This window comes from Protobothrops mucrosquamatus, unplaced genomic scaffold (assembly GCF_001527695.2).
Source record: "Protobothrops mucrosquamatus isolate PMUCROS unplaced genomic scaffold, P.Mucros_1.0 scaffold1137, whole genome shotgun sequence".
NCBI classification, from domain to species: Eukaryota; Metazoa; Chordata; class Lepidosauria; order Squamata; family Viperidae; genus Protobothrops; species Protobothrops mucrosquamatus.
Genome location: NW_015387355.1, coordinates 51,790 through 77,323, shown reverse-complemented (window position 1 = coordinate 77,323; position 25,534 = coordinate 51,790). Strand labels below are relative to the sequence as shown.

Genomic DNA, 25,534 nt, shown 5'->3' with positions numbered 1-25,534 from the left:
CACTGACTTGATAGCTAATAGCAGTGCTTCTCAGGTTATACATTAATCCTTCACATTAATACTGCAGTCATACATCATTTATGCATTTCAATTATTTTTAAACTACCTTTCTGTATAAAATGATTAATACAATCAAATACCCCAACTAGACAATAGAAATTGTTATTGCACTTAAAATGATACTGAAGAAAACCGGACTAACAATACAAAAGCAAGCAATCTTTTTCTTTCTATGAACCTTTAATACCTTTATTTGGGGTAGAGTCAGGGTGACTGAATGGAGCTGAAAGTTTACTGGCTGGATGCCCTTCCTGACACCTACACAGAGTTTGCAGCAGATATTTTCTCTTTGCACTATGATAGAGAAACATCTGCCATTGCCTAGGATTGAACTCTCAACCTCCATATTAGTAAGCAAATAATATTCTCAGCAAAAAGTTAATAGGCACTATTATTATTGGTATTACCATTAACCCTGGCCTCACCACCAAGGTTTCTGAAATATCATCTACCAAAAGATCAAAAGGTAGAAAGACAACAATATAGAATCCCTGGGGCAACCTAAATACTTTCGCAAATTCATACTACATATCCATTTGGATTTTGATATGTCTATATTGGTCATTACATACCATACCTGTTTCTAGTCATAATCACTGAAAAGCTACTGCAGCTTTCTCACGAGCCAAAAGTTCTCCATATGATGTATAAGATGTCCAAATGTAATGGAGAATTGGGCTACATATACATCAAGATATAGAAGTTCAAAATGCATTTTGAATAAAGGTTAGCTAAAATGTCAAAAGACTAAAGAATAAAAGCAAATGAAAGACTTCTTGGCATTAGTGCACCATTTGAGGTAACGTATGACAGAATATATCATGTAATTAGAGAGACTCTAATTTAGGTTTAGCTTGATTGATATTGAAGGCTACTTCCCAAATTCCAGATAAATGTACCTACCCTGCATTTTTAGTCAGCATATTAGTGTACACTGAATTCCAGCCATACCCCATAGGCATATTTGAAAACATGACACAGATAATTGCACTTGGCTTCCTAAAACCAATTTCTGCAGTGAAATGAGTATGTGAAAACATTTATTGTTATAGGATGTACTCTGAACATATGCTAAATATTGTTCATCTCTCTCTATCAAAAGATTCTAGCATTTTTCATGACATAGAGTCAAAGCACCAAGTAGAGTATTTTGCAGCATAAGCAGGCTAGTTCTATAACCAATTAAAAAACTATCTGTTACAGAAGTATTTAAAGTAGGTCCAAGGCAAAGTAAAGGGATATGGTAAAACTTGATAGGAATTGGTTAAGAACAGGCAATTTCCATGAATAAGCCAATCCTCCCCCTTCCATACTTACCATTCTTCTCTTCAAGAATAAGTTCTGGACAACTCATGTAATATAAGTCACAGAGGCTCTTTGCATTTTCATAACCATCTGAAAACAGCAATACAATTTTGCTTAAAAGATGCACACAAAGAGACACAAACACAGAAAGAGAGAGAGAGAGAGAGACTTCACCCATCCAGAGTTTATTCAATTAGCTGGCAGCAATTCTTAAAACAGAGTTCTGAGAAGAAACAGTCATTCACATTCCAACTTTTACTGTTGTATTCTATGAATAGCAGCTGACATTTCTCTTGCATACTTCTGGCTAACTTCAATTACAACTTTAACAAGAACTATGTCTATGTTTGGATTCTCTGCACGAATAGAAGAGCATTTATCTATCCCACATAGCCTAAATTAATATCTTAAAACAGGTGGAAGATGTCCAGTACAAATCTCAGATGGCAAAGCTTTCCAGTAGTTGAAAGATGGGACTTCGCTGACAAAAATGATTACTTCTTACTCAGGTCCCCTTCAATCCAACCAATTCAAACAAGCAAGATTATACAAAAAGCAGCATTTTGTACATTTATCTATCCATTCATTCATCACATTTTTGAACCACCCATCTCCCTCAGAGAGAGGGTCTCTGTACTCTTGAATTCTATAAATATAGGATGTGTAGCTACAGGGATTTAGCAAGATGGAGGAGGGATTGAATGCACTATCTCTGATTTTGCACCTAGGATCAAAATCAATTGTATTGTAAGAGGAGGGAATTTTACATCTCCATATTGTTGGGAATTCCCACATTGCACACTGTCCTTCCTCTATCAGGCATTTTAGACTGATCCTTCTTTTTGAAAGGCTAGCGATTTGAGGAAACCTCAATGGCTCCACCCTTAAATATAGCCCAATAATTGCATGATCTTATGCATGTTTGCTCAGAAGTCTTTTTCATTGGGCTTGCTAGCTTGTAATGGTATGGCATGATACCTGTCTTGATTTTCAAAATGCAATTTAGAATAAAAATTACATTATTAAATAATATATTACATTAAATGAATGGCAATAGGAACACTATATAAAAGTCTCCCAAATACTAGGTCATTACTACAAAATCTGAATAAAATTGTATTTATTTTTTTACCTACAGAATGACATCTCAAGGATAAACACCGTGTCTCAGCAGAATAGAAATTTTCCATGTCTGACAGAATGAGCTTGTACAAAGTCAACAGCCCAGAAAGACTGTTTTCTTGCCATATTTATTTTTCTCATCATGTCTGTCTGAATGTACCTTTTATAACTTCAGCAACATTGCATTTAGGGTCAATACTTCCAATGTGTTTGGGATGTGCTGGGTTAACTTCAACGTTTCCTCCAAACAACAACGCTGCCAACAACAAAAACAAAGTAACATAAATGATTTCCCAATAAAGAGGCCATGAACAGCATATTTTATAGGTAGGGAGATGATAATGATTGAACAAAAACAATGGGCAAGGATTTACTACTTCATAACAAGGATGATACTAAGCTGTATAGAAGATTCCTTTTTATTCTTAAAGGAAATTATTTGTACTTGTTTTACATTAGTGATTGGCATCCTGTGGCCTACTTTATTGCCCCCGGATTCCCCTCTCTGACCTGGAAGAACCAATGACTGTTTTCTGCCATTTTGAGTCACAGAAAAACTATAGTTTAACTTCCCCTCAAAGCCTTAAGAAGCAAAAATAGAAAACCCCAGATCTGCTTGCATGCATGAAATGGCTTTGCAGTCTCAATACCACTCAATACCATTATGCCCACTGCGGGTTTTGGCTCATCAAAGCCTAATTGAAATCCTTCACTTCTAAAAGTTTTCTTACCCTACTCCATTCAAAAAAAAATTAAATTAATAAAAGTACTTACTGTGCTGATTAAGCAACATTCGGATTGAAATCCGACTCATGAAGAAGCGGTCTAAAAAATACTGCACATTCTGACTCGTCACTGGGTCAACCCCATAGTTATCCTTGTACTCAATCACGCCTTGAGCCATGGTAGGAATGACATCATTGTGACGGTTCCGTATTGTTATCACAGTATCTTTAAAACTGAAATCAAGTATGGTATATTTGTATTAAAATACTAATACACCCGTCACTAAAATTTTAACTACTGCAAAAGCAAGAAACTAAAGAAAGCATCCCACTAGTCAACCAAAATTGTGTTGCGTTTAAAACAGGACAAGAAAGCAATCTTTTTAAATGAATTTTGGACTTCTAAACACAAAGTATTCTAATAGCATAGTCATAATTATTTTTAGGTCAAGTCTATCATCTATATTTATGTTATGTCCTGCTTTGGTTTAGATACTTAAGAAATAATGGCTGAGATTGAGGGCATAGAGTTCAGCTCACAGGATGTTTCCAACAATCAATTTCTTCTCTCAGTAGTCCCTATGAATATCTTCCCTAGGTTTGGAGAAATGATAGTGGTGGGCTGCAGAGGTCACTGATATCTGTCAGCAGGAATTCGAAAGCTAACAGAAAACAAAAGTCTACTTTCAATTTCATTTTGTCAAACAAAACGTCTTCCTGTTCTATCATTTCTTCCAAAACATCTTTCGGATATAATCTATCCATAGAAGCAAACATCACTATTTGTTGATATTTACTTTTGATTTTGTTTTTTCAAAAGTATCTTTCATTATTTCCCATATTATAACTGTTAATCAAATATATTATTATTCTCCCTTAATTAAAATCTTTAGTCCTCTCTAGAGTCCAATTTTTATTCCCCTCCCCCTTTCTTGTAGAGAAAATTCAAAACAAGTTGACTTTCTTATGGGAAGGATTCTTTATAATTAATTCCAAATCTTACTTCAAATTTATCTGAACTCCTAATCCATTTATAATTTTCTAAAAATAAAAATCTTAATTAGCTTTTTCCTGTTTATTTTAATTATTTTAAGTTCTTAATCTTAAAGAAATTAAACTTCTTAGCCAGTTAGAGTTAAAAATTCTTTCAAAAAGGGCTGAAGGCAGTCACCCAGTATTTTCAGACTTGTTGACCCAATGGTTTCTAATACGTGCAAAGTACTTAATAAGCAACTTTGGAATAGGATTAGTAAAGGAAGTATGCAAACGTAATGTTCTTTTAAAGACATTAACTCTGGTTTGAGAAACATGGCTATTTCCTCATCCCACAGTGCTCAAAGCACTCCTCACAAGGATCAACTGTCTGGAGTACTTGTGGGTGATCTCCCATCTTCTTTTTCCAGAGAGGTTCAAAGAGCCAAGCTACATTCTTTGCTATAGTTGTTGGCTCCGCTTTTCGCAGACCTGTCTTTAGTCCACCATTTCTTTCTCCAAAGTCCATCTCACAATTCTTTTAACACAAAATACAATCAGAACTTTTCAACTTAGCAGCTGTTCAAATTCTAACAGATAAATTCTTCTCATAATCTATCTCATCTCTGAGAGATTATATACCCTAAGGAGGGCCTTTTCCTCGGAAAAGCATAATTTAATCTCTTCAGAGCTAGCATGCTCTTACATGCTAGAGATACATGACAATAGAAGTAACTATTTATTACCACCTAAGTCTCACTAAGATTATTTCTTAAGGATGAATGCCTGTGACTGACATATAGGTTTTGGATAGAACAATGGCATCTGAAGCTACTGAAATTTGAAACGGAGCCATTAAAATTAAGTTACTCAAATTCTAAGCAAATTTCAGTGGGTGAACTCAAAATAAGACTATATCACTTCATTATTAATAACCTTTAAAGAAAATTAACAGACTATTGATCAATTGAATAAAAAAACATTGATTGTACATGTAGGTTAAACCTTGCTAATTTTAATACAGAAGTAATTCTAAATGAATTACATAGAGTGGAATTTATTTTGTGAGTTTATTATTTTTAGACCACCCTGATAACTTACAAAGATTAAATTGTTTAAAAGAGATTTTTCTTTATACTACATTCCCATACTGTTTCTTGAGATCTATATAATAAAACAAATATAATATATGGCACTGAATGTCTCATGTTACAAGACTGGCGTAAAAAACGTAAGATAATCCACTGTCCTTGAGAAGGCCAAGATGTCTCACCGAGAAACAGCTTCTGTATCATCAGCGTTTTTGTCTTTAAAATCAAGGATCTCCTGCAGACTTTGCACATACCTAAAAACACAATTTCTGTAGGTTTGATCTTTGTCGTAAAGAGAAATAAACAATTTCCTCTCACCTAATAAGGACAAGAATATGAATTTACCAAAGTAGTATTTTTATAATTATTTCCAAATTTCAGCACATTCTAATTTTTTAAATAATTTTTAAAATTTTAATAGTCTTCATATATAATAAGATAATAAGTTCTATCCATTTTTACAAGTGTGTCTGAATGCCCATTATATCTTACCTCAACCAAGAAGCAGTTGTGGTAGTAGGTAATAGTAGTAGTAGCATATGGATTTTGAAAAGTAAAACACTCCCTAGCTTTACTGTTCTATGTTCTAGCCACCCATTAGTGAATATTTTTTTCCTCACAACAAAAGGGCCTCCAATATATCAGAAACTCCTTCAAGAGGAAAGGGGAGTATTTTTCCAGGTTTCCCCTTCCTTTTGCAAACTCTTACTTTCTCATCGTGTAAATCTGTTTCCCTCCTACAACAGAGGCCCTCTTTCTAAGAATTATTCAAAATCAATTTCAAATGTTGCAATGCCATGTCCATTCACTTGGAAATAAGCTTTACTAAATTAACGGTTTACATTCATGCAGCACTCTGTAAGATAATTGGGTACAGAGAACAACCAGATGGTATAATTAATTCAAATGGGCCAAATCTGACTTGTTGAACAATTTGGAAAGGATAGAACATCACTAGGTAACATTATTGCTACTGCCAATTTAGCACAATATGCTTGAGGAGAAAAAACAAAAACAGAATGAGACAAGGGTCTGTATGTTCTCTCTTCAACTAGGACGACTTTTCATTCGCATCATGCTTTGATGCCTAGGTCTCGGTTTGTAAATATTAATATTAATTGAAGTCAGGCTCAGAAACCACAAGATGAAGTTGTATATGTGGGCAAGATGTTTGCCCTTGGGATTGCTTCAAGTAAATGATGATGGTTGACAGATGATATGTTAGGAGTCTGGGCTGTGGGTTCATGACCAGTGTTGATATCTCCTGCCTCTGGCACAGAGCTATGTAGGTGGCGAGGGAGAAAATATAAGCCAGATGTCTACTCACTGTGCTAAATCAGTGCATGGATGCTATTAGGCGCCTTATAGCCATAAGACTCAGCTTCTAATATTCTGCATCTTCACATATCTTTGTAAAATGTTCAAATTTGGTTTCATGAGGCTTTCTTTAAAAAAGAAACAGGTTCTTACCAACTCTGAACAAGCTGAACTGAAGGTGTTTTAAGAAGATTGTCTGGAAGCAGACTTATTTCTTTCATTATGTTTGCCAATCTTACAGGCAACTCTTGTCGCAGAAACATAAAAGAGGTTTTCTCACAAGCATTGTCAGATCCTATGGGGAAAACGTCATAAGGAAACAATTTTGAAACCACAGTGAATAGATTATAAACAATTCATTAGGCAGTTCCATTCAGGATCATAGGGTGGTAAATAATAACAGCTTCTCTATGAAATCCTGGATGATATTTTATCATTACAGTAAATACAGGTTTACATAAATTCAGAAAGTAGTAATCTGATGTTCAGAATTGTACTAGTAGTTAGACTAATGTGGCTTGGTCTCCCACGAAGACCACACTGGATTCTCTTAACATTCATGATATTAAAGCTCAAGATGCATAACATTTTATATTGATTGCGGCTTTTTAGTTATCTTAAACTATTCTTTTTTGAAGAAACTATGGAGCAGTGAAAGATATTACAAAAATAATTTCTTGTTCTCCATTACAGGAAGTCCTCGACTTACAACAGCTCATTTAGTGACTGTTCAAAGTTACAATGGCACTGAAAAAAGCGACTTATGACGTTTTTCACACTTACGACAGTAGCAGCATCCCCCTGGTCACGTGGTCAAAATTCAGATGCTTGGCAACTGACTCATATTTATGACGGTTGCAGTGTCCCAGGGTCATGGGATCACTTTTTGTGACCTTCTGACAAGCAAAGTCAATGGGGAAGCCAATTAACTTAACAACCATGTTGCTAACTTAACAACTGCAGTGATTCACTTAACAACTGTGGCAAGAAAGGTCATAAAACGGGGCAAAATTCACTTAACAATTGTCTCACTTAGCAACAGAAATTTTGGGCTCAATTGTAGTCGTAAGTTGAAGAGCACAGCCATTTCTGAAGAAAACAATGGCTTGATACAGATTTGGGGAAAGAGATAATCAAAGCATATCAGAAGTCTTCAGTTGAGTATAGCTTTGTGGCAAAGTCTACAGATAATTTGAAAGAAATACCATTTCAGGGGCTACTTGAAAGAGAAAAGAAAAAATGTTGTGGACTATGTTAAGAAGATTTTAAAATATAATCTCTCTGATGGAGGATGAATGACAGGAACAGCCGTATCATTAGGTGGAACAAAGCAGCATTTTTGGATTGCAAACTGGGATGTGTTGGTGAACTGGCCCAGGACCTGCTTTCTGCCCTCCCAACCAGAGAATCTGGTTCAGGGCACCCCCTGAATTGTCTCATTATTCCTGTTAAATGTTCTGCATTCATCATTTCAAGAGGGGATATGCAGTGTTGTAAAGGTGATGAGGCAATACCATCTCAGAAGGCACCACTCCTAAAGATGATATCTTTAAAGGAAGATACAGGAGATAACACTACTCATCAGCTACTCCTACATATAGGAATAGGAGATAATGAGACATAATCTACAAACAACAGAATTTTCAATGTAATGATATAAGTAAAATATATGCAGGATACATTGGTGTGGATATCTGATTGCTTTGATTACAATACCAATACCATTATGTATTAAAACATCTAAGGCCAAATAACAGTGTTTATAGTTATCCAATATCCAATTGGATATTTTACTAAAGTTCAGTAGAAATTCTAGTCATGTTGCATAATTCACATTCAGTAGAACCAAAAGAATTACAGTGTGATTTTTTTCCCTCTAAAGCAGGGGTGTCAAACTGCCGGCCCGCAGACTGGATGCGTCATGCCAAAACCATGCCCACCCCATTGCCGGCAATGGAAAAAAAGTTGTGATATTTCACGGCACATCGCGTGACGTTGCGAGTTTGACACTCCTGCTCTAAGGGGTTCTCCAATTTTTCTCATGCAACACTGCATAAGAGTTACATTCCTAGACTATAACTTATCAGTTCTGTCACCTCAAACAAACTTAGTGAAGCAAGTGGCAGTTGTAGTTTTAAAAGAGACTGCAGGAAAAAAAATATCCGAACACAATCCTATATTAATTTGGATTGTGAAATGGAACAGTAATTCTGAGTAATCTTAGAAGGACTACATAGTACTGGCAGTTTGCTGTACGCATATTAATACAGCAGAATATTACAATTTCTGAAAGCAATACAGATAATCCTCGACTTAACAACAGTTCACTGTGACTGTTCGAACTTACAACGGCACTGAGAAAAGTGTGTTATGACTATTTTTTACATGACCATTGCAGCATCCCCATGGTCATGTGATCAAAATTCAGATGCTTGGCAACTGACTCATATTTATGACAGTTGCAGTGTCCCGGAGTTACGTGATCACCTTTTGAGACCTTCTGGCAAGCAAATTCAGTGGGGAAACCAGGTTTACTTAATAACCAGGTTACCAATCTAACAACAACCATGGCAAGAAATGTCGTAAAGGGGGAGCAAAACTGACGTAACAAATGTTTCACTCAGCAACAGAAAATTGGAGCTCAATTGTGGTTGTAAGTCGAGGACTACCTGTAATAGGTATAATGGTAGGGCTATCATTTTGCTGAACAATTATTTTTTTAAAAAGAAAAATAATCATTAAGGGTGTTTGTATTTGTGGACAGAGCTATGAAGTGCTAGTATTAGTAACTAACAATTGGTAAAGACCAATGGGATGGTCTTTTAAACCGAGGAGTCGCCCTTGAAAAGGACTCGCCTGTGACCTTAGCATAGCCAAAACTTCCATATGTTTCAGACTCGCTTCAACTCCGGCCACTATAATCAATGACAAGGAATTTGGTACGGTCCAAAACTATTTGGGCAGGAGCATATGACACGATACCCCACACGAGTCTAGGATTTCTTGCATGACAACACCGTCCATTGCACAACGCCTTTTGTAAGCCCAACTTTGAGTTGCATTTCGGGGGTAAGGGGCGCGCCTATACCCCTTTTCCATCTCTGTCGGTGTCCCTAGAGTCGGTGGAGATAGGCAGGGCTCGACAGGCAAGGGCACAGTCCTCCGCGGCTGCTTCGGCTGCAACCTCCGCGCGAGGCCTCGCTCCCCTCGCCGCCCTCGAGGCCCGGGGAGACGGAAGCGCCTTTCCCCCGCAGAGGGGTGGCGGGTCTCCCTCCGGGGAGAGAAAATGGTGGGCCGAGGGGGGGGAGGCTTGCAGAGGAAGGAGCCGCGCGGAGGAGGAGGAGGAGGAGCAACCCGGGCCGGGGGAGAGAAGGGACCCCCGCCGCCACTCACCGAAATCGAGGAACTGCTTCATGGAAAGCGGGGACGGGGAGAAGCGGCAGTAGAAATCCACCTGCTGAGGGATGGTGTTCACCGGGGAGACGCTTCTCAGCAGCGCCCGCAGCAATCTCATGGCGGCGGCCCACCCGGAGGGGCGCCGGGCAAAGCAGAGGGACGACGAGCGGCGGCTGGCCTTCCCGCCTCCCTCTTCGGCTCGCTCCAGCCGCCGCTTGCAGCCTCTCAAAAGAGGGAACGGCCGCCCCACCGGGCCTCCTTTCCTGGCCCGGGGAGGATCGGCCGAGAGGTTAAAGCAGCTCCAGCACGGGCCAAGGCCCGGGCTATTTCTTGCCCTCCGTGGGGGCAGGAGGCGGGCGGAGAGGCGGAGCCGCTTGGGTCGTCCGGGAGGAGCGAAACTGCGGAGGCCCGCGGTAAAAAGGAAGTGCGAGAGCCCTCGCTCCTGCGAGCTGGAACCGTCCAGGTCCCGCAACCAGGCGTTCAATCCTCCCCGCTTTTTTCTTTGCAAACCTTTCGCTACCTTGACGAGGAGGTGGGTTCCCTTGCCCTCCATTTTCGTGGGGGACAGGTTGCTCCTGCAAGGTACGAGCGGATTGAGTCACCCTCCCTCCAGGCTGTAGCGGGCGCCTCGCTGAGCAGCCCTGCCTGAATCTAGCCGGCTCAGGTAGTCCTCGACTTGCGACCTCCGTTGAACCCAAAATTTCTGTTGCCAAGCGAAACATCTGTTTCCCATCCCATTTTATCATCTTTCTTGCTACAGTTGTTAAGTGAATCACTGCGGTTGTTAATAACACTGTTAAGTGAATCTGGCTTCCCCATTGATTTTGCTTGTCAGAAGGTGGCAAAAGGGGGTCATGTGATCCCTGGGGATGCTGCAAGGGTCATAAATATGAAGCAGTTGTCAAGCGTCTGAATTTTGTTCGTGTGACCATGGGCATGCTGCAATGATTGTAAGTGTGAAAAATGGTCATGTCGCTTTTTTACAGCCGTTGTAACATTGAATGGTCACTAAATGTATTGTAAGTTGAGGACTGTCTACCTTGCTGTACTCTACTGTCCATTTTTCCTGGAGATTTATGAACCAGAACTTCATGACAAATCAATTCCAATTTATTATGTTAATCTCCCGGGTCTTCTATAGCAACTGGAGAATTAAAGTATGTTTCTTTGGGCAAAGTTTCTGTATGTGTGCAGGCATAATATCTTTTACATTTTTTTCTTCGGATTGTAAATATACCACAAAACTGTGCAGTGGTTTTTTTTCATTAAAAAAAACTCGTTAAAATTCCTCTAGTTTGTTCATTGTTCTCGGTTATTTTAGTACAGATAGTCCTCAACTAATGAGCACAACTGAGTCCCAAATTTCTCTTACTGAGACACACTTGTGAAGTGAGTTTTGTCCCATTTCATGACCTTTCTTGCTACAGTGAATCACTGCAGTTGCTAAGTTAGTTGTTAAGTGAATTTGGTTTCCCCATTGACTTTGCTTGTCAGAAGGTTACAAAAGAGGATCACATGTCCCAAGGACATTGCAACCGTCATAAATATGAATCAGTTGCCAAGCATCTGAATTTTGGTCATGTGACCATGGGGGTGCTGCCATGGTCAAAAGTGAAAAATGGTAATAAGTTACTTTTTCCAGTGCCGTTGTAACTTCAAATGGTCACTAAATGAATTAAATGTTGTAAGTCGTGGACTTCCTGTATTTTGCTTTGCTGAAATAAAAATGAGTACAAGTCAGTTCCTTTAATTTCCAAGAAAATATCCACATATGTGCTGCAATCTGGTCCATGTGCTGTATATAAGGAAGGCAATAGTTATGAAGTCTGGAATTTCTCAGCAAATTTGCAAGGTACTGTATGTAATTATCCATTGAAAGGGAATAGATAGATAATTCTTTTACAAGTTCATGTGCCTTCTTTGCCTTTTAAGGCAATCTTCGGTGGTAGTTAAGATTATGGGCTAATGATACAAAATTGGCTGAAGAAGCAAGCAGGACCAAGCTTTTCAAACACTTTTTATTGGCTTTCATTAGCCCTAGTTAAGTTGCAGTACAGTAAAAACAGCCTATGTGCAGGCCTGGGGCCCTAGGTAGGAGCTGATCAATTATTTGATAATTTGCAAGTATTGTAAATCTTATAGTGCCATTACCAACTTTGTGCTCTCATTTGGGGCTCTGTATAGAAATGCCTATTTTATACTCTGATTTTTATTAGCAAGTGCTCACAATGATTGGAACTCCCACTCAAAGCATAGTACATTTAGTTCAGAAGAAGGAGAACTTGAAGAGAACAGACTTTGGGAATACCACCCTCTATTGGAGAGCAATATATTATCAAGATAGGCGAATATTGATTGGCTATACTAGAATCAGGTGAAACTATAAATTAAACGGTTATTTAATTATTAACCAAATGTTTTTATTGATCTTCTTCTCATTCCGTCCAGTCATGTTATCTCAGAGGCAAAATAAAGGAGAGAAAAAATAAATTCTAAAGCCAAATAGGACTTTGAAGTATGAGAAAGAAATCCTGTTGAAATCTCTCAGGGTTAATAGGGTTTCAGTTAATTTTAGCAAGTACCCACAACCAGGAGGTATGCAATAGTTATGTATATCACAATGCCACATTTAGTTAGGACTTGGTTTCTTCTTTTGCTAGTAGTAGTTAAAGGGTTTGGGGTCTTTTTTAATTAATTGATAAAATGAAAAGAATTACTGCACTTTAAAGTTCTGGAATCAAAATGCTATAAAGTAACTTCTTGTGTAATAGCTTTAGTTTGGTAAGTAAAATATGCTTTATAGCCACATAGTTTAAATACATTTGAGTAATGTATGTGTTGAATAATTAGGACCAAAAAAAGACAATGCCTGCTGAATTAACAACTGAGTCTTGTTTCAGTCAGGTGACAGGATAACATTCTGTTATGCCCACGAGTAAAGACCTTGTTTGGAGTTTACAAGGCAAATTTCCTAGCTTACAAATCTTTCCACGCCTTGCCACTTATCTTTTTCCCTAATGTTTACTGATTTAAGTAATTCTGCCTAATAACCGAGCTGTCTCCATGAATCAGCTAGAAAGAAATTTATAACTAGTTCTGGATTCCTAATTTACTTGTTCAATGGGGTAAAATATATCAGAAACATGTAGTAGCATGTACATCTCAGTTTCTGCAGTCCTGCCAAGCTGAAATAGTTAATTTAATCATCCCAGCATAATTTAACCACCCCTACATATTTTGTTTTATTCTGCTTATAAGACTTTATTTTAACCAATTATTCTTTGTAGTTAAAAATACTCATATTTACTTCTGCTGTCTCTTCATTTTACTTTGTATATCTGCCACTGCCCACAATTCCTGGATTTAAATTTAAACCAAAAGTTGGCTTGCTAGCTTTAAATCTCCCAAGCTTTTATCCAATTCACTTGTTGAGCATATGTAGAGGGAGGTAAAAAGCAAACAATCGATTTAACAGATTGCAGAAGGGGAAAAAATCATTGTTAAAAGCTATAAAATTACAAATGGGATTTTATACTTGCATAATACTGTTTTGTGCATAGATAATGGTGAATAGATTCTGCCTGCTGCTTGTGAAATCTCCTAAACTAAGGTCTGATAAATTGAAGATTTATTCTGTATTTATTCAATCCAAACATGTTTGGCTCTGAGAATTAAACCATAAACCAGTCAACCACTTTTCAACTGAACTGTTGTGTGAATCCAGTCTATAGACTTTATGGTTTAGGTGTCATGCAAACACCAAAAATGGTGGAAGAGGAATAAATTCTGCTTAAGATAACCATTGATAAACATGCACACACAGCCTCTGAATATTATTTGAGATCATAGCTAACTTAGCTTTACCTTGCCTGTTAAAATGTAACTTTTCTGATAATTCTCTAACCATCAAAATCTTATCGAAGATTCTGAAGCCATATCTCAATTATTAGTCCTCTGTGGAGATCTCTATAAAAAGGCATTCTCAGTCCTCAGTAACAACTGTGACCCTTAACTGAAGTTAAAACTAAAATGGCAATAAAAAAATCTGAAATCAGATGAAAGTCTAGAGGTCTATGTGATTTTATATTTACATATAATAGTTCAGTATATAGTGCAGAATTCAACCAAGCCTTATTTTACTAAGGGCCATATTTTGTTTTGTCCTGTACTTCAGTGGTCTCCAGCCTTTCCGGCTTTGCGAACCAGCAAGGGGGGGGGATGGTTCCGTGCACACACTCGCTTGCGCAACTCCATTCGCACAAACTGCGGACACTTGGCTTGTCAACCCAGTTCCAGGTTGGGGACTCCTGCTGTATTTGATGAGACATTGGTATAGAGTAGGATGCTTTTTCTCATCTTCGAATCAATCAACCTTGAGAAATAGATACTTCTTAAGTTTAGGATGATCTCAAAGTTAAAACGCCTGAGACTTGATTCCTTGATTCTTCAGTCTTGATAAAATGGCAAAGCATTCCAAGATAAAACATTTGTCTTTGTTCTTCAGAAAATCCAGCGCCACAATGCCATTCAAAAGTTGGTATGTTTAATTATGCTTCAGAGCCTATATAAAATAAGTCAACACCCTCTCCTCTGCTTCATGGAATGGAGCTTCAATGGAGACCTAATCAGAAGGGTGCTACACATTTGCTGACCTTTCAAGATTGGTCTGCCATTATGTTTCCCTGTTCCTAATTGGAACATAAACTCTATTGTTATATTCTTGCCTTCTTGAATATTTGCAATTACTGTCTTGTGTTTAATAGTTTATCAGACCTGAGCGCCGGGCGCAGTGGGATCAGCTGCTGTTCCTGCCCCAGTTCCTGTCCACCTAGCAGTTCTAAAGTATGCAATGCAAGTAGATTAATAGGTACCACTTAGGTGGGAAAGTAACAGTGTATGTATGGCCATGCTGGCCACATGACACGGAAAATGTCTTCAGACAATGCTGGCTCCCTCCGCCAAGAAACGGAGATGAGCACCGCCCCCTAGAGTTGGACACGACTGGACAGGGAAACCTTTACCTTTATTGCTATTTTGGCTTATGTTATATTCTCCCTGTATATTCCCTATTTACTGTCTCATATTATGTGATTATATTATTTTCCTATACAGGTTACCGTTGCTTAACAACGGTATTGGGATTAGCAATTCTGTAGCCAAGCAATATGGTCATAAGGTGGGATGTCACGTGATTATGTTGACTTAACAGAAGCAGTTGTAGCAGTTCCCACTGCCATCATTAGGGGAATCCTGCACAGTCGCAGTGTCCCAAGCTCACCTTGATCATCATTTTCAACTTCCTGTCAGCTTCCCCAGTGACTTTGCTTGTTGGAAGTCAGCAGTAACCATGTCACTATGGGACACTGCAACTGTTGTAATTGTAAGCCTGTTGCCAACCAATTGAATCACAATCCCATGACCATGGGGACACTGCAATAGCCACAACTACAAGGAATCCTCATAAGTCCCCCTCATTCAGCACCATAATAAGTTCAAACAATTGCTGAACAAGCGGTCGTTCAACAAGGACTGCCTGTATTATCTTGGAATTAAGCCTTAAATAATAATATTGGTGTGGGTATTGCTTCCAAATCCAAAAGAATTATAGAACCTGTGATACAACCCTGCTGGGCACCTCCAAATTTAAATAAGTATGTAGAAATTTAAAGTAACTGTAATACATAATTACTACCAGCATACAAAATGTTTTCATACAAAATTTATTTCACACGTTTATAGACATATCCACAGGTAATTTTCAGGCATGATGCAACATTAGATGTTAGTAACAATTAATGTGGAAAATAAATATATACCAGTGATGTGACTCAAGATGATACTTTTACTTATTGATTACATATTTTTTCTGACAAACCACCAGAATAACCAGTTAGTTTTAATGAAAAATTATAGTAGTGTTTCAGTTACTTTTTCGGTTCAATAAGCCCATTACAGAGATAGAGTTTTAAATAAAATTTATCCATCATACCTAAGATTTATTTTTATGGGCCACATATAAATAAAATGGATGGAGGAGACACCACAGCAGCATTTAGTGGATTAATGTCAGGCACCAAATTTGTACCTGAAGCTTCAAAAAAGAGCTTATACCTTTTAAGTTAAAAAAGCTTTATGAAAAATAATCTGTATAAAATGTGTGGTCAAAAAGTTATTTGGATAACCATAAAAAGTGGAATGATAGAAATTGACATTAATAGCTAGAAACCAAACCTTGGAACCAACTATCATCCTGCACCAAACCAACATATTTTTATACTGAACTACACAGCACAAGACATATAATACCTGTTTCTTTAAGGTATAGACATACAGGTTTGCATAGTTTTTATCTGTTGTTAAATAACATCTGTCAGCGCTGTGCTATGCTTCGGATTTGATTCCAAGAAAGCAGTTCAGGGCACACAAGACCACAAATGCAGCATCCATCTAAAGCTCTAAGCTGTTGTGATTTTTCCTAGGATTGTACAGCTATTTTCTGGAGCTTCCTAGTGATCACAGGAAAAGATAAGGCTACTTTCCTAGAGCTACAAATAGTGCGATGTTTGGTCCCATGCGCTCTGAACACCCTACGTGGAATTAAAATTGCAAAGCCATGCATTGCATAGTTCCAAAAATCTTTCTTCTGATGGACCATTGGTATTTCATACACTGTAAATGCTAGCATATGTATATAACACTTAATCAGTACCAACATTTTGATATGATAAGACTGCAGTTACGCTTATTACAAGTTTCAAATGGCATTTTGTATGGAACGATTCTTAAATTTTAGGAATGTAGGAAATTACTCAGTAGTCCTTAACCCGTCCATTAAAATACCATAGTTAATTTACTGAATTTATATTTTGGTTCAAGTGCTATAGCTTCTGTACTATTTAACCTTGTTCCAAATACAGAACAAAGAGAACTCTGTCCCTCCCCCACTCCCAATGAGCACTTGCTATATTTTTTAATTAAGTTAGTCATATAAAACTTCTATAAATATCTGTAAGTATGCATTAGCGCACAAATTACTTAGACAATACATCTCTAGTACATAATTTAGAAATGTGTAAAGAAGAGGTTCTGAGAATATTCTGATCATTGGAATTTTAAAAGTTATTGGCACATTTGGTGGAAAAAAGTTCACTTTTATTCACTGAACTTGATATGCTATTGCTCACTAATTAAAAATCTTTGGCTTAACCATTAAAGACAAAGATTTATGGTAAAAATAAATATATAAGAATGACTTACAGTATATACAAAAAGTACAACCAATATTCAAGCTTTTAAAAAGACAAAACCCTATGTATATATCAATGCAGGCTTTCATAACCAGCATTAATCCAATGGGGAGGAGCTTTGGGGCTAATAGAATGTGGTCTAATTCTTCGGTATCCTAATGCTTTGCCGGCAATCGTGGCTGCCATCTTCAGAGGTGAAAGTGGCCTGCTCTATTAGCCCCGACACACATCGTCACTGGAAAATCTGTATATATTTGGTGTAAGTGACATTCAGCAATGCTATTATTTAAAACATTACTAAAATATAACCTATTGCACATTAAAAATTGTTTTATAAACCTGGTGCTCACACACTAGTCTTAGAACACGGAATTAGCAGATTTAGAGACCACAAATTTACCCGAAAAACACATGTCCATATCACTGTATGTAATGGCGGGACTGATAAACTCTTTTCTGCACACTGTATTAGTACAATAATCAGAGTAAACAGTGCCTTTAAAACAGATGCAGAATGCCAAGGTCTCCCTACTGAGAAACATAAAATACTCTTTCTAGATAAGGCGGCTTTTAGGAGAACATGATTATAAGATAACTGAGTTTTCCTTTAGAAATTCAGCCATACATCATTGCATCAATTTGTCAATATAAAGAGTTGGATCCAGATGAAATTAGTTGCAGTTAGGTCCCATTGTTTCAAACAGGATCAAAATGCAGCTAAGTCTAGATCCAGAACCATTCACTATTTCATAGATATCTACTGCAAAAAACAACATCAAAGTTATAAATATTAGCAAATATTTACTTCCCTTAATATGCACTTTTTCCAGCAATTTACCTCTTAAAAGCAAAAAAAATCCAAACATTGCAGTTCCTAAAACTGAACAGAGTTACATACTACAAGCTAATCTTCCTGAGGTTAGAACCAGTTCTTAATGTCATGGTTTTATCCTATTAATGTAAATTATTAACTCCTGTCCATATGTCCATATGTCTCACTTCTGAATAATCAATCAGCCATGAAAGTAGTGGGATTAAAGTAAACATATTCAGGGCTGGGAGATAGGAGAAAATCTTAATGTCATGATGGGCAGGCAAGTCTGAAACCTCCATTTTTATTTTAAGCATTCAGTGACAAAAAGAACTATCCACAAGTGAGAAAGCATTATGGTTTACGTTGTTTTGTATCTCACTTGGAGTTCCATATAATTTTCCTGACAGAATACTAGTATTCTCTTCTGATACTTAAATAGTGAAGACAAATATACTGAACCATTCGTTGTTAGGAAAATTATCTTGCTATCATACATCTGGTGAGAGAAGTTCCAGCAATGCAAGAAAGTGGGATCAAAGAAACAATTTTAAGGCTTGACCTAACATGTAATTCAGACTTTGGAAATAACAAGTAATTGTGCAGTTCAGTCGAATTTTGCCAAGAGCATTCTAACAAACCACACAACTCAGGTTGCTTCCCTTCTCCTTTAGAGCATGGCCAGATGTCCTTGCCCACACAGCCAGTTCCATTAATTTTTTTTTCTCAGCCCAAGGGGAGTCTCTCAAGAGACCAAGGTGGAAGCAAAAAAATCTGTTACCTGGGGAAAATTCATATAGCTCAATTTCACCAAAAGAAGAGTAAATCTATCCCTTTCCAGGCTGCATTTTTTTTCAAAAGACTAGAGATTAGTTAATGCAAGAAGCGGGTTTAGGGAGTCTTAAAATTTAGATCTGTAACCCCAAACAACTTTGATATGAAAATAATAATTATAAAACAAACAGGTCCTCCACTTGCATCCATCATGTTGCTCAAAGACATTTAAAATCCATCCAATCTGGGATTTTAGCTGGGATCCCTAGGAATAACTTTCATTTCCATTCCATTTTGTCATCCACTGTTTTTTTGCATGGTTCTCTTTAGCTTTTCCATCTTTAATCTGCCTTTCTTCCTTCCGAATTCTTACAGCATGGTAGCGGGGGATGCTGTCATCGTACCTGGAACGCTGGAAGAACCCGCACTATAGGGAGAGAAAATGTCACAATGCTCAATGTTATTAAACAAGTGTGGTGTTACCCAACCTGGACCCCCCCCCCCCGGATATGTTGCACTACAATCTCCTTATCTCTATCTTGAAGAAATATATTGTCACTGAGCGTACCTTTAAAGAACAATACCAGATGTCCTAGATATAGAAAACGTCTCACCCAAGATTGCAATCTAAGCTTGCCAGGGAAACTCTCAATCTCAAATTTGTTTTACGAAAGTAAATTCTCTTTGTAGTCAACCTAGTAATATTTTTGGGAGATCCGGTGTTAAAATTAAAGGCCAGCCCAAATATATCGAACCTTGCTTAGACCAAAGTATAGAACCATACATAATTTACCTGGCTCAGTAAAAGTATAAAAATTGATCATTCATGTTCTGATTTATAGCCAATAACCCATGCCTTTGGGAATCTATTCCTATGAATGTATGGTTTATGGAGACTAGAGGTCAAAATTATGTAGGCTTGGCATCAGAATGCACCATAGCCAAATACCAAAATCTAGACCCCAGACAACCTGCCAGAACTTGGGTCAAGCTCAAAGTTAATTTTAAGGTAGGTACACATAAAAGTATTATTCAGGTAGCTCCCATCTCCTCGTATCCTAAAACATTATTTTAAGGGGCAGAAACACTGGAGAAAGATGGGGAGAATAACAGAGTCATCCAATTTGTGCTGCTTATAGTGTTGTTCTTGGCATGAACGGACATAAATATCAACCCATCCCTAGATCTAGGCTTTCTTTTTCCCCTCATCATGCAAAGAATTTGGGCTGAAAGAAATGCAGTTGAGAAATGTTGCAGCATTTTCTTGGCAGCATGTTACACCATTGCCTCCCTGTTGCCTTGTAAATTTCCAAGGACATGGGGATTGTTATGGAGCTTTGTTTGGGATATTACAGTTGCCTGAGGAACCCATGAATGCTTGGATAAGGAAGAGGATACTGCCATGGGGCTCAGTTCTGAGATGAAAAGAGGCAGTATTGCCTTGATACATCAGAGGGAACCTCAGGCAGGTCTCCACTTATCTAGCAGAGCACCTGTGTTTACTCACATATTCTCCAATATTTGTAATCAGCAATTCCAGTTTCTATCCTCTCTGATTCTTCCGTACTTCATTATTATTAAAATTACAATGAATCATGTTACCTTCTACTAACAAGGTCCACAGGCTCTTTCACCCTATGTACAAGAAATATCAGCCAACAAGGCTAGTAGATCTTCAGAGGATAGGTCGTATAGTAAACGCCTCTTCTCTTTGTTTTACAAATGGCCTGGATCAATAACTACTCAAAAGGATGCTTATTTTTCAGACTATCACCAGGGGATGTTGTAAGATTTTTTTTTGTCATGTTAATTATTTAAAATTCACAATGTTTCTCCTGCCCTTCAGCCCATTTGGTCAACATACAATCTGTATTTCTAACCCATACTTGGCACTTTACTGTATAACTGTTGCAGCAAAGACTTGGTCAGAGAAATAAATTTTGATCAGTCTGGGAAGTCTTCCTAATTGGAAAATTTCGGCGTCTTTAGACAGAAAGCAGCAAAATTAAACTGGTCATTTCGGCAATCCAACAAGTGCAATGGACATTTACATCTATGCGTTCAAGGTATACACAACATTAGCCAGCATGCAATAGGCAGGCTTTAGAGAAAGAAATGCAGATCCAAGTACAGATAAAATGAAATGGAAATTTCTGTAGTAAACTTTCATAAAAACTGAGAAATGAGAACTGCCGTATATTGGAAAGAGCAACCACTGCAGTAAAGCCTTTTGGCATGCACTTGTGTTAATAAAGCTATTACCTACTCAGTAAAAAAGTAAAAAATATGTCTTGCATTTCAAAACAGAGTCCATATCTTACTGAAGCATCACTGATTCACAATTATGGACAACAATTGTTAAATCTTTAAATACAGATGCTTAAATCTGGAGGTAGACATAGTTATAACTTAGTTATAACAGTTCTATATATAATATCTGAGAAAAACTCCATTGAATTAGGATTTTATTAACTATTGGATTGGATTGTGGTCCCTTTACAAGTCAACATGGAAAATGTTAATAAATAGTTTAATGGTAATATGTATTTTTCTTTCCTAATATTATTTTTGTTTATTATACAGTATCTATATGGCCTCCTTTTCGTATGCATTCATCTAAATGTTGGAAAGACTGCCCAGATAGGTTTGAATTCATTACATGGAATCCATTTATAGAGTTATGGTTTAAAGTTATAACCTCAACCTTCACATTCAGATACTTGTGTGCTGATTTCTCTTTTAAGAGGTAAATGTTCACACAAATAGCTTTAAGGAGACTCAAAGACTATTTCAACCCTAAGTATGAACGTGCTGTTATTAGATAAGACAGATGGAGTTGCTAGGTGTCTGGTTGTTTGCTAGGAAAGGACAATTTAGCTCAGCACTTTCATTCTGGGAAAGTGCTTTCCTCATACCATCGAAAGTCTGCTAAAGAAGATGTCCCAACCCCCAGGTCATGGACCAATACCAGTCCATGGCCTATTAGCAACCAGGCCGCACTCTACTATAAACTGTGAGGGATCTAGGTTGCACACTCCCCCCCCCACCCCAGTCTGTGGAAAAATTGTATTCCATGAAACCAGTCTCTGGTGCCAAAAAGGGTTGGGGTATTAGAGAGTCCCAATATACTATAGGGGATTTAGGGCCTTCCTCTAAGAACAGTGTTTCTCAACCTTGACAATTTTAAGGCATGTGGACTTCAACTCCCAGAACTCCACAGCCAGCAATGCTGGCTGTGGAATTCTGGGAGTTGAAGTCCACATGCCTTAAAATTGTCAAGGTTGAGAAACACTGCTCTAAGAAGGACCAAAGTTTACTCAAGTTACAAACCAGCCTTTGCTTGGACATTAGCTGCTGACAAGTTGTTTTTCTGGAAAAGCTTGTCTGAGTTTCCCAATTTCTCGAGGAACTGAGCCAACATTCTTTAAAAGCCACCAGTTTGGCTTAATACAGGACTTTCGTCCTTATTTCATAGAAAAAAAATCAGAAGAGGGTTCCAGAGATGTGTTTAGTCTCCTGGACCGTGAGCCAGCATATTTAGGACTGGGATGCCAACCCTCAGTAGAAAGTCTCCAGAGTGGAAGGGGAAATGCATAAGTAAGCAGTAGTTAAAAAACAACTGACAGAAGGATTGGCATATTCGTGCACCGAGAAAGATTATTCTAAGGAATGTAAGCAAGCATTAAAAAGAATTGATATTTTGAAACGAGGCAACCAGCAGAACAAATGCAGCAAGCTTTGAGTCATTAGCCACCGCAACCAACCTGCAGCTAATAAATTCAAAAAGCAATTACCAATTACAGAAGTGGATCAATACTATGCATCGGAAGTAAGCCTCTCTTTATCAGATGGCTGAGCATGGATCTCAGCCTTGTGATATGTGGCATCAAAATGATCTTTCTTATCTCTCTTGAAGAAACCACACTATAAGGAAGCAAGGTACTTGGTTAATATTAGGGACTAATGTGCAAAAAGAAAAGAAAAAAGGAAAAAGATTGAAATAACTCGACTGCTCGGTACCCAAATGTTAAAAATCTGTCTTGTAATATAACTACAATAGGCTTCTGGTTATAATTTTCCCCTTACAGATAACTTCTTTGTTGCATGGTCTAATGTTTCAGTTATGAACCCTGAGCTGTCAATAGATTGGCAAGCCTTTTTAATCATTATTTTGAGGATGTGAAATAAATATATAATGCTTGTCAGAGCAATCAGGACATGTTTGCTCCCTATAGAGGCAACAGCTATTTTTCTGCAAAAAACAGATGTTGATCTTACAGACAAGCACATGAATAAATGTAGCACTGATTCAGTGTTCAAAATTACTTGATAAAAAGCTTTTTGACTGTGCCCATGCCTAAAAGATGCCCAAAGAACTTCGTATCCTATTTCTTCAATGAATTTTAAAACCCAGATCCTGATTAATTTGAACAGCATTAGCACAGCAATCCTATTCATCTCCAGACAAAATGAAATTCAACTGAGTTTATTGGGACTTCAAGCAAATGTATATAGAATTGAAGAATAAGATGGAGCAAGGTATGGAGGTACAGAAAGGACACGAATATGCTCTTTCCCTACATCGTGACATGTGCAGCAGCATAGATGCTGGGTAGTGGTGGAAAAAGAAATATGGAGTTATCTGAGATTCCCCCTATAGTTGTGGGACATTTGTTTTCACATGGAAAAAATATTAGAAACATTATATCTAAAGTTAACATGTATAAAATGGAATCCATTGCCTGGGTATGGTCTCAACAGCCAATAACTTCTAAAAGAAATTCAAATTTTCAGAATTTCAGAAATTCACATTTGAGCCTTTATAAATATGCAGATATGCTTATCTAGCTAAACTCGTCCTCTTTTGAAAAAAAACCCCAAAAAGTTCTCTGCACATTTCAAATAATGTGTGATTAAGTATGTACAAGCATGTTGATAAAATAGCTCACCTTCCACAATAAGAACACCAACAAAGCAAGCATTAATAATCCAGCGAGAATAGCAACCAAGATGATCCACCAAGGAACTCCTTTATATAAAGCTACTGTTTTTGCAGGAAAGACAGTAACTCGTACCTACAAAAGAAGCAGAAAAAGATGTCATTACACAGAGAAAAGTTAGTCAATGTGCTACAGTATTGATTCTACATCTACACTGAAGCACTCCATTTTTTTTGTCCACTTTGTTATTTTTATACATGTTGGATTCTTCATTCCATTTTATCTAGGAAGTTGGGTTCTTGACCCTGCTAAGAATTATAATCGTATATATCATGTAGAGGAAGGCTCCCCTTGAATTACAAAGTATTTCAGTGCAAAATTATTTTCAAATGATTTATCAATAACATCGTAAATTAGAAGAACTATCCTCTTTCCCCAGACATGCTTTTTTGAAATCTGCACATTCTTATTAGAATCCATATGTGCTCAGCTTTGAAAGGTATTAAACACTGTCACAGCAGAGAAAAACATGAAGAGGAAGCAATTTCAGGACTTCCAGAGAAGTTTTGGTGATCTGAGGATGGGTCTATGAATCATTGGATCATTGAGCCAATGATCACAGCAGAGATTTTGAGATCGCTCACTACATTTTTACTAATTCACAACAACAATGCACAATCATTTGCCTCCCCTAAACAGTACTAGAGAGATTCTTTGGGAGCCAGCTCTGGAAATGATGAATTTCTAAATGCTATTTAAGGAAAAGGAATAATTAACATTTAGAAATTATTGACCGAAGGAAGGAGAGAGGGAGGGAGGGAGGGAGGGAGGGAGGGAGGGAGGAAGGAAGGAATTACAGTCAGTGATTCACTCTTATGACAGCCATAAGTAGAGAAATATTGCAGACTCACATTTGTAGCTTCATTTGCCAGCTTGACGTTATCCGCAGCAGAAATGCCAATTCTAGCTCTAACAGGAATGTCTAGATAGTTCATTTTATAGAATTCCTATAGAGTAGTAAAATAATCTTTCTTAAGAACAAATACAAGAACTCAGTTCAAATGTGTATAAGATAAGTTTATGGAACCTACCTCTAGAAAAGTGCTGTTCCACAACCTTGAGCGCAGTACTACTATGGCTTTACTGTCTAAGCCTTGCAAGGAACATGTTACGTTGACGCAGTTTGCCTCTTCATTGCATTCCTGCAAGTAATACACAGAAAGCTTTCAAACAAACCTTAACTCAAAACCAGATATACAGCATTTTATTTTTTTTTGCAAGGTTCCTGTAGCCCTATGACACAGCAAGATTTTTTTTCCAAAACAAATGGGAAAACATTTACAGAGTAATCCTAAGAGAGAGGGAGGAGTAGATCTGTATGAGGAAAAGAGAGAAGCTTTTTATCTTATTTTCCTTGTTGAGTTTCTTATGGTCCACATGGCATGGACTCCACTGAATGCGAAATTCACTTCGGGTGTTCGTGGATGGCATAGTTTTGCTGTTGCTCGGGAATGTGAGGAACAGGAATACTGGATCCAAGCTGTTTCCATTCTGTTGTTGCACATCCCATTTTGCCCAGCCTTGAAGACCACTGGCATCAAAGAGGCAAGAATAGCAGGAAACTCCATGCTCACAATAAGGAGGCATAGGAAAATCACTCAGTTTCTTGGAATCACTCGGTTTCATTAGAACTAAGGGATTGCAACCTTGGAGGTCGCAAGTTTATTTTAGTGCTACTGTTCTGATCACCTGGTTGGATAAAGTCCTACTTTCA

General features: G+C 37.7%; 2 protein-coding genes across 2 annotated transcripts in view; both read right to left on the bottom strand.

Moving 5' to 3' along the window:
- The window catches only part of PDK1 (pyruvate dehydrogenase kinase 1), a 20,182-nt gene extending 10,076 nt beyond the window's left edge, over window positions 1-10,106 (bottom strand). Inside the window, exons 1-7 of the mRNA XM_015820532.1 lie at window positions 9,986-10,106; window positions 6,746-6,887; window positions 5,458-5,529; window positions 3,262-3,446; window positions 2,648-2,743; window positions 1,378-1,455; window positions 468-508 (exon numbers count right to left, since the gene is read on the bottom strand). Of these exons, the coding sequence (XP_015676018.1) occupies window positions 468-508; window positions 1,378-1,455; window positions 2,648-2,743; window positions 3,262-3,446; window positions 5,458-5,529; window positions 6,746-6,887; window positions 9,986-10,106 (735 nt within the window). The remainder of the gene's footprint in view (window positions 1-467; window positions 509-1,377; window positions 1,456-2,647; window positions 2,744-3,261; window positions 3,447-5,457; window positions 5,530-6,745; window positions 6,888-9,985) is intronic.
- An 8,887-nt stretch (window positions 10,107-18,993) lies between these two features.
- Window positions 18,994-25,534, bottom strand: part of ITGA6 (integrin subunit alpha 6) — a 38,583-nt gene continuing 32,042 nt past the window's right edge. The window contains exons 21-24 of the mRNA XM_015820528.1: window positions 24,852-24,962; window positions 24,672-24,767; window positions 23,770-23,895; window positions 18,994-19,247 (exon numbers count right to left, since the gene is read on the bottom strand). Coding sequence (XP_015676014.1) covers window positions 19,086-19,247; window positions 23,770-23,895; window positions 24,672-24,767; window positions 24,852-24,962 — 495 coding nt within the window. The 3' untranslated portion in view covers window positions 18,994-19,085. The remainder of the gene's footprint in view (window positions 19,248-23,769; window positions 23,896-24,671; window positions 24,768-24,851; window positions 24,963-25,534) is intronic.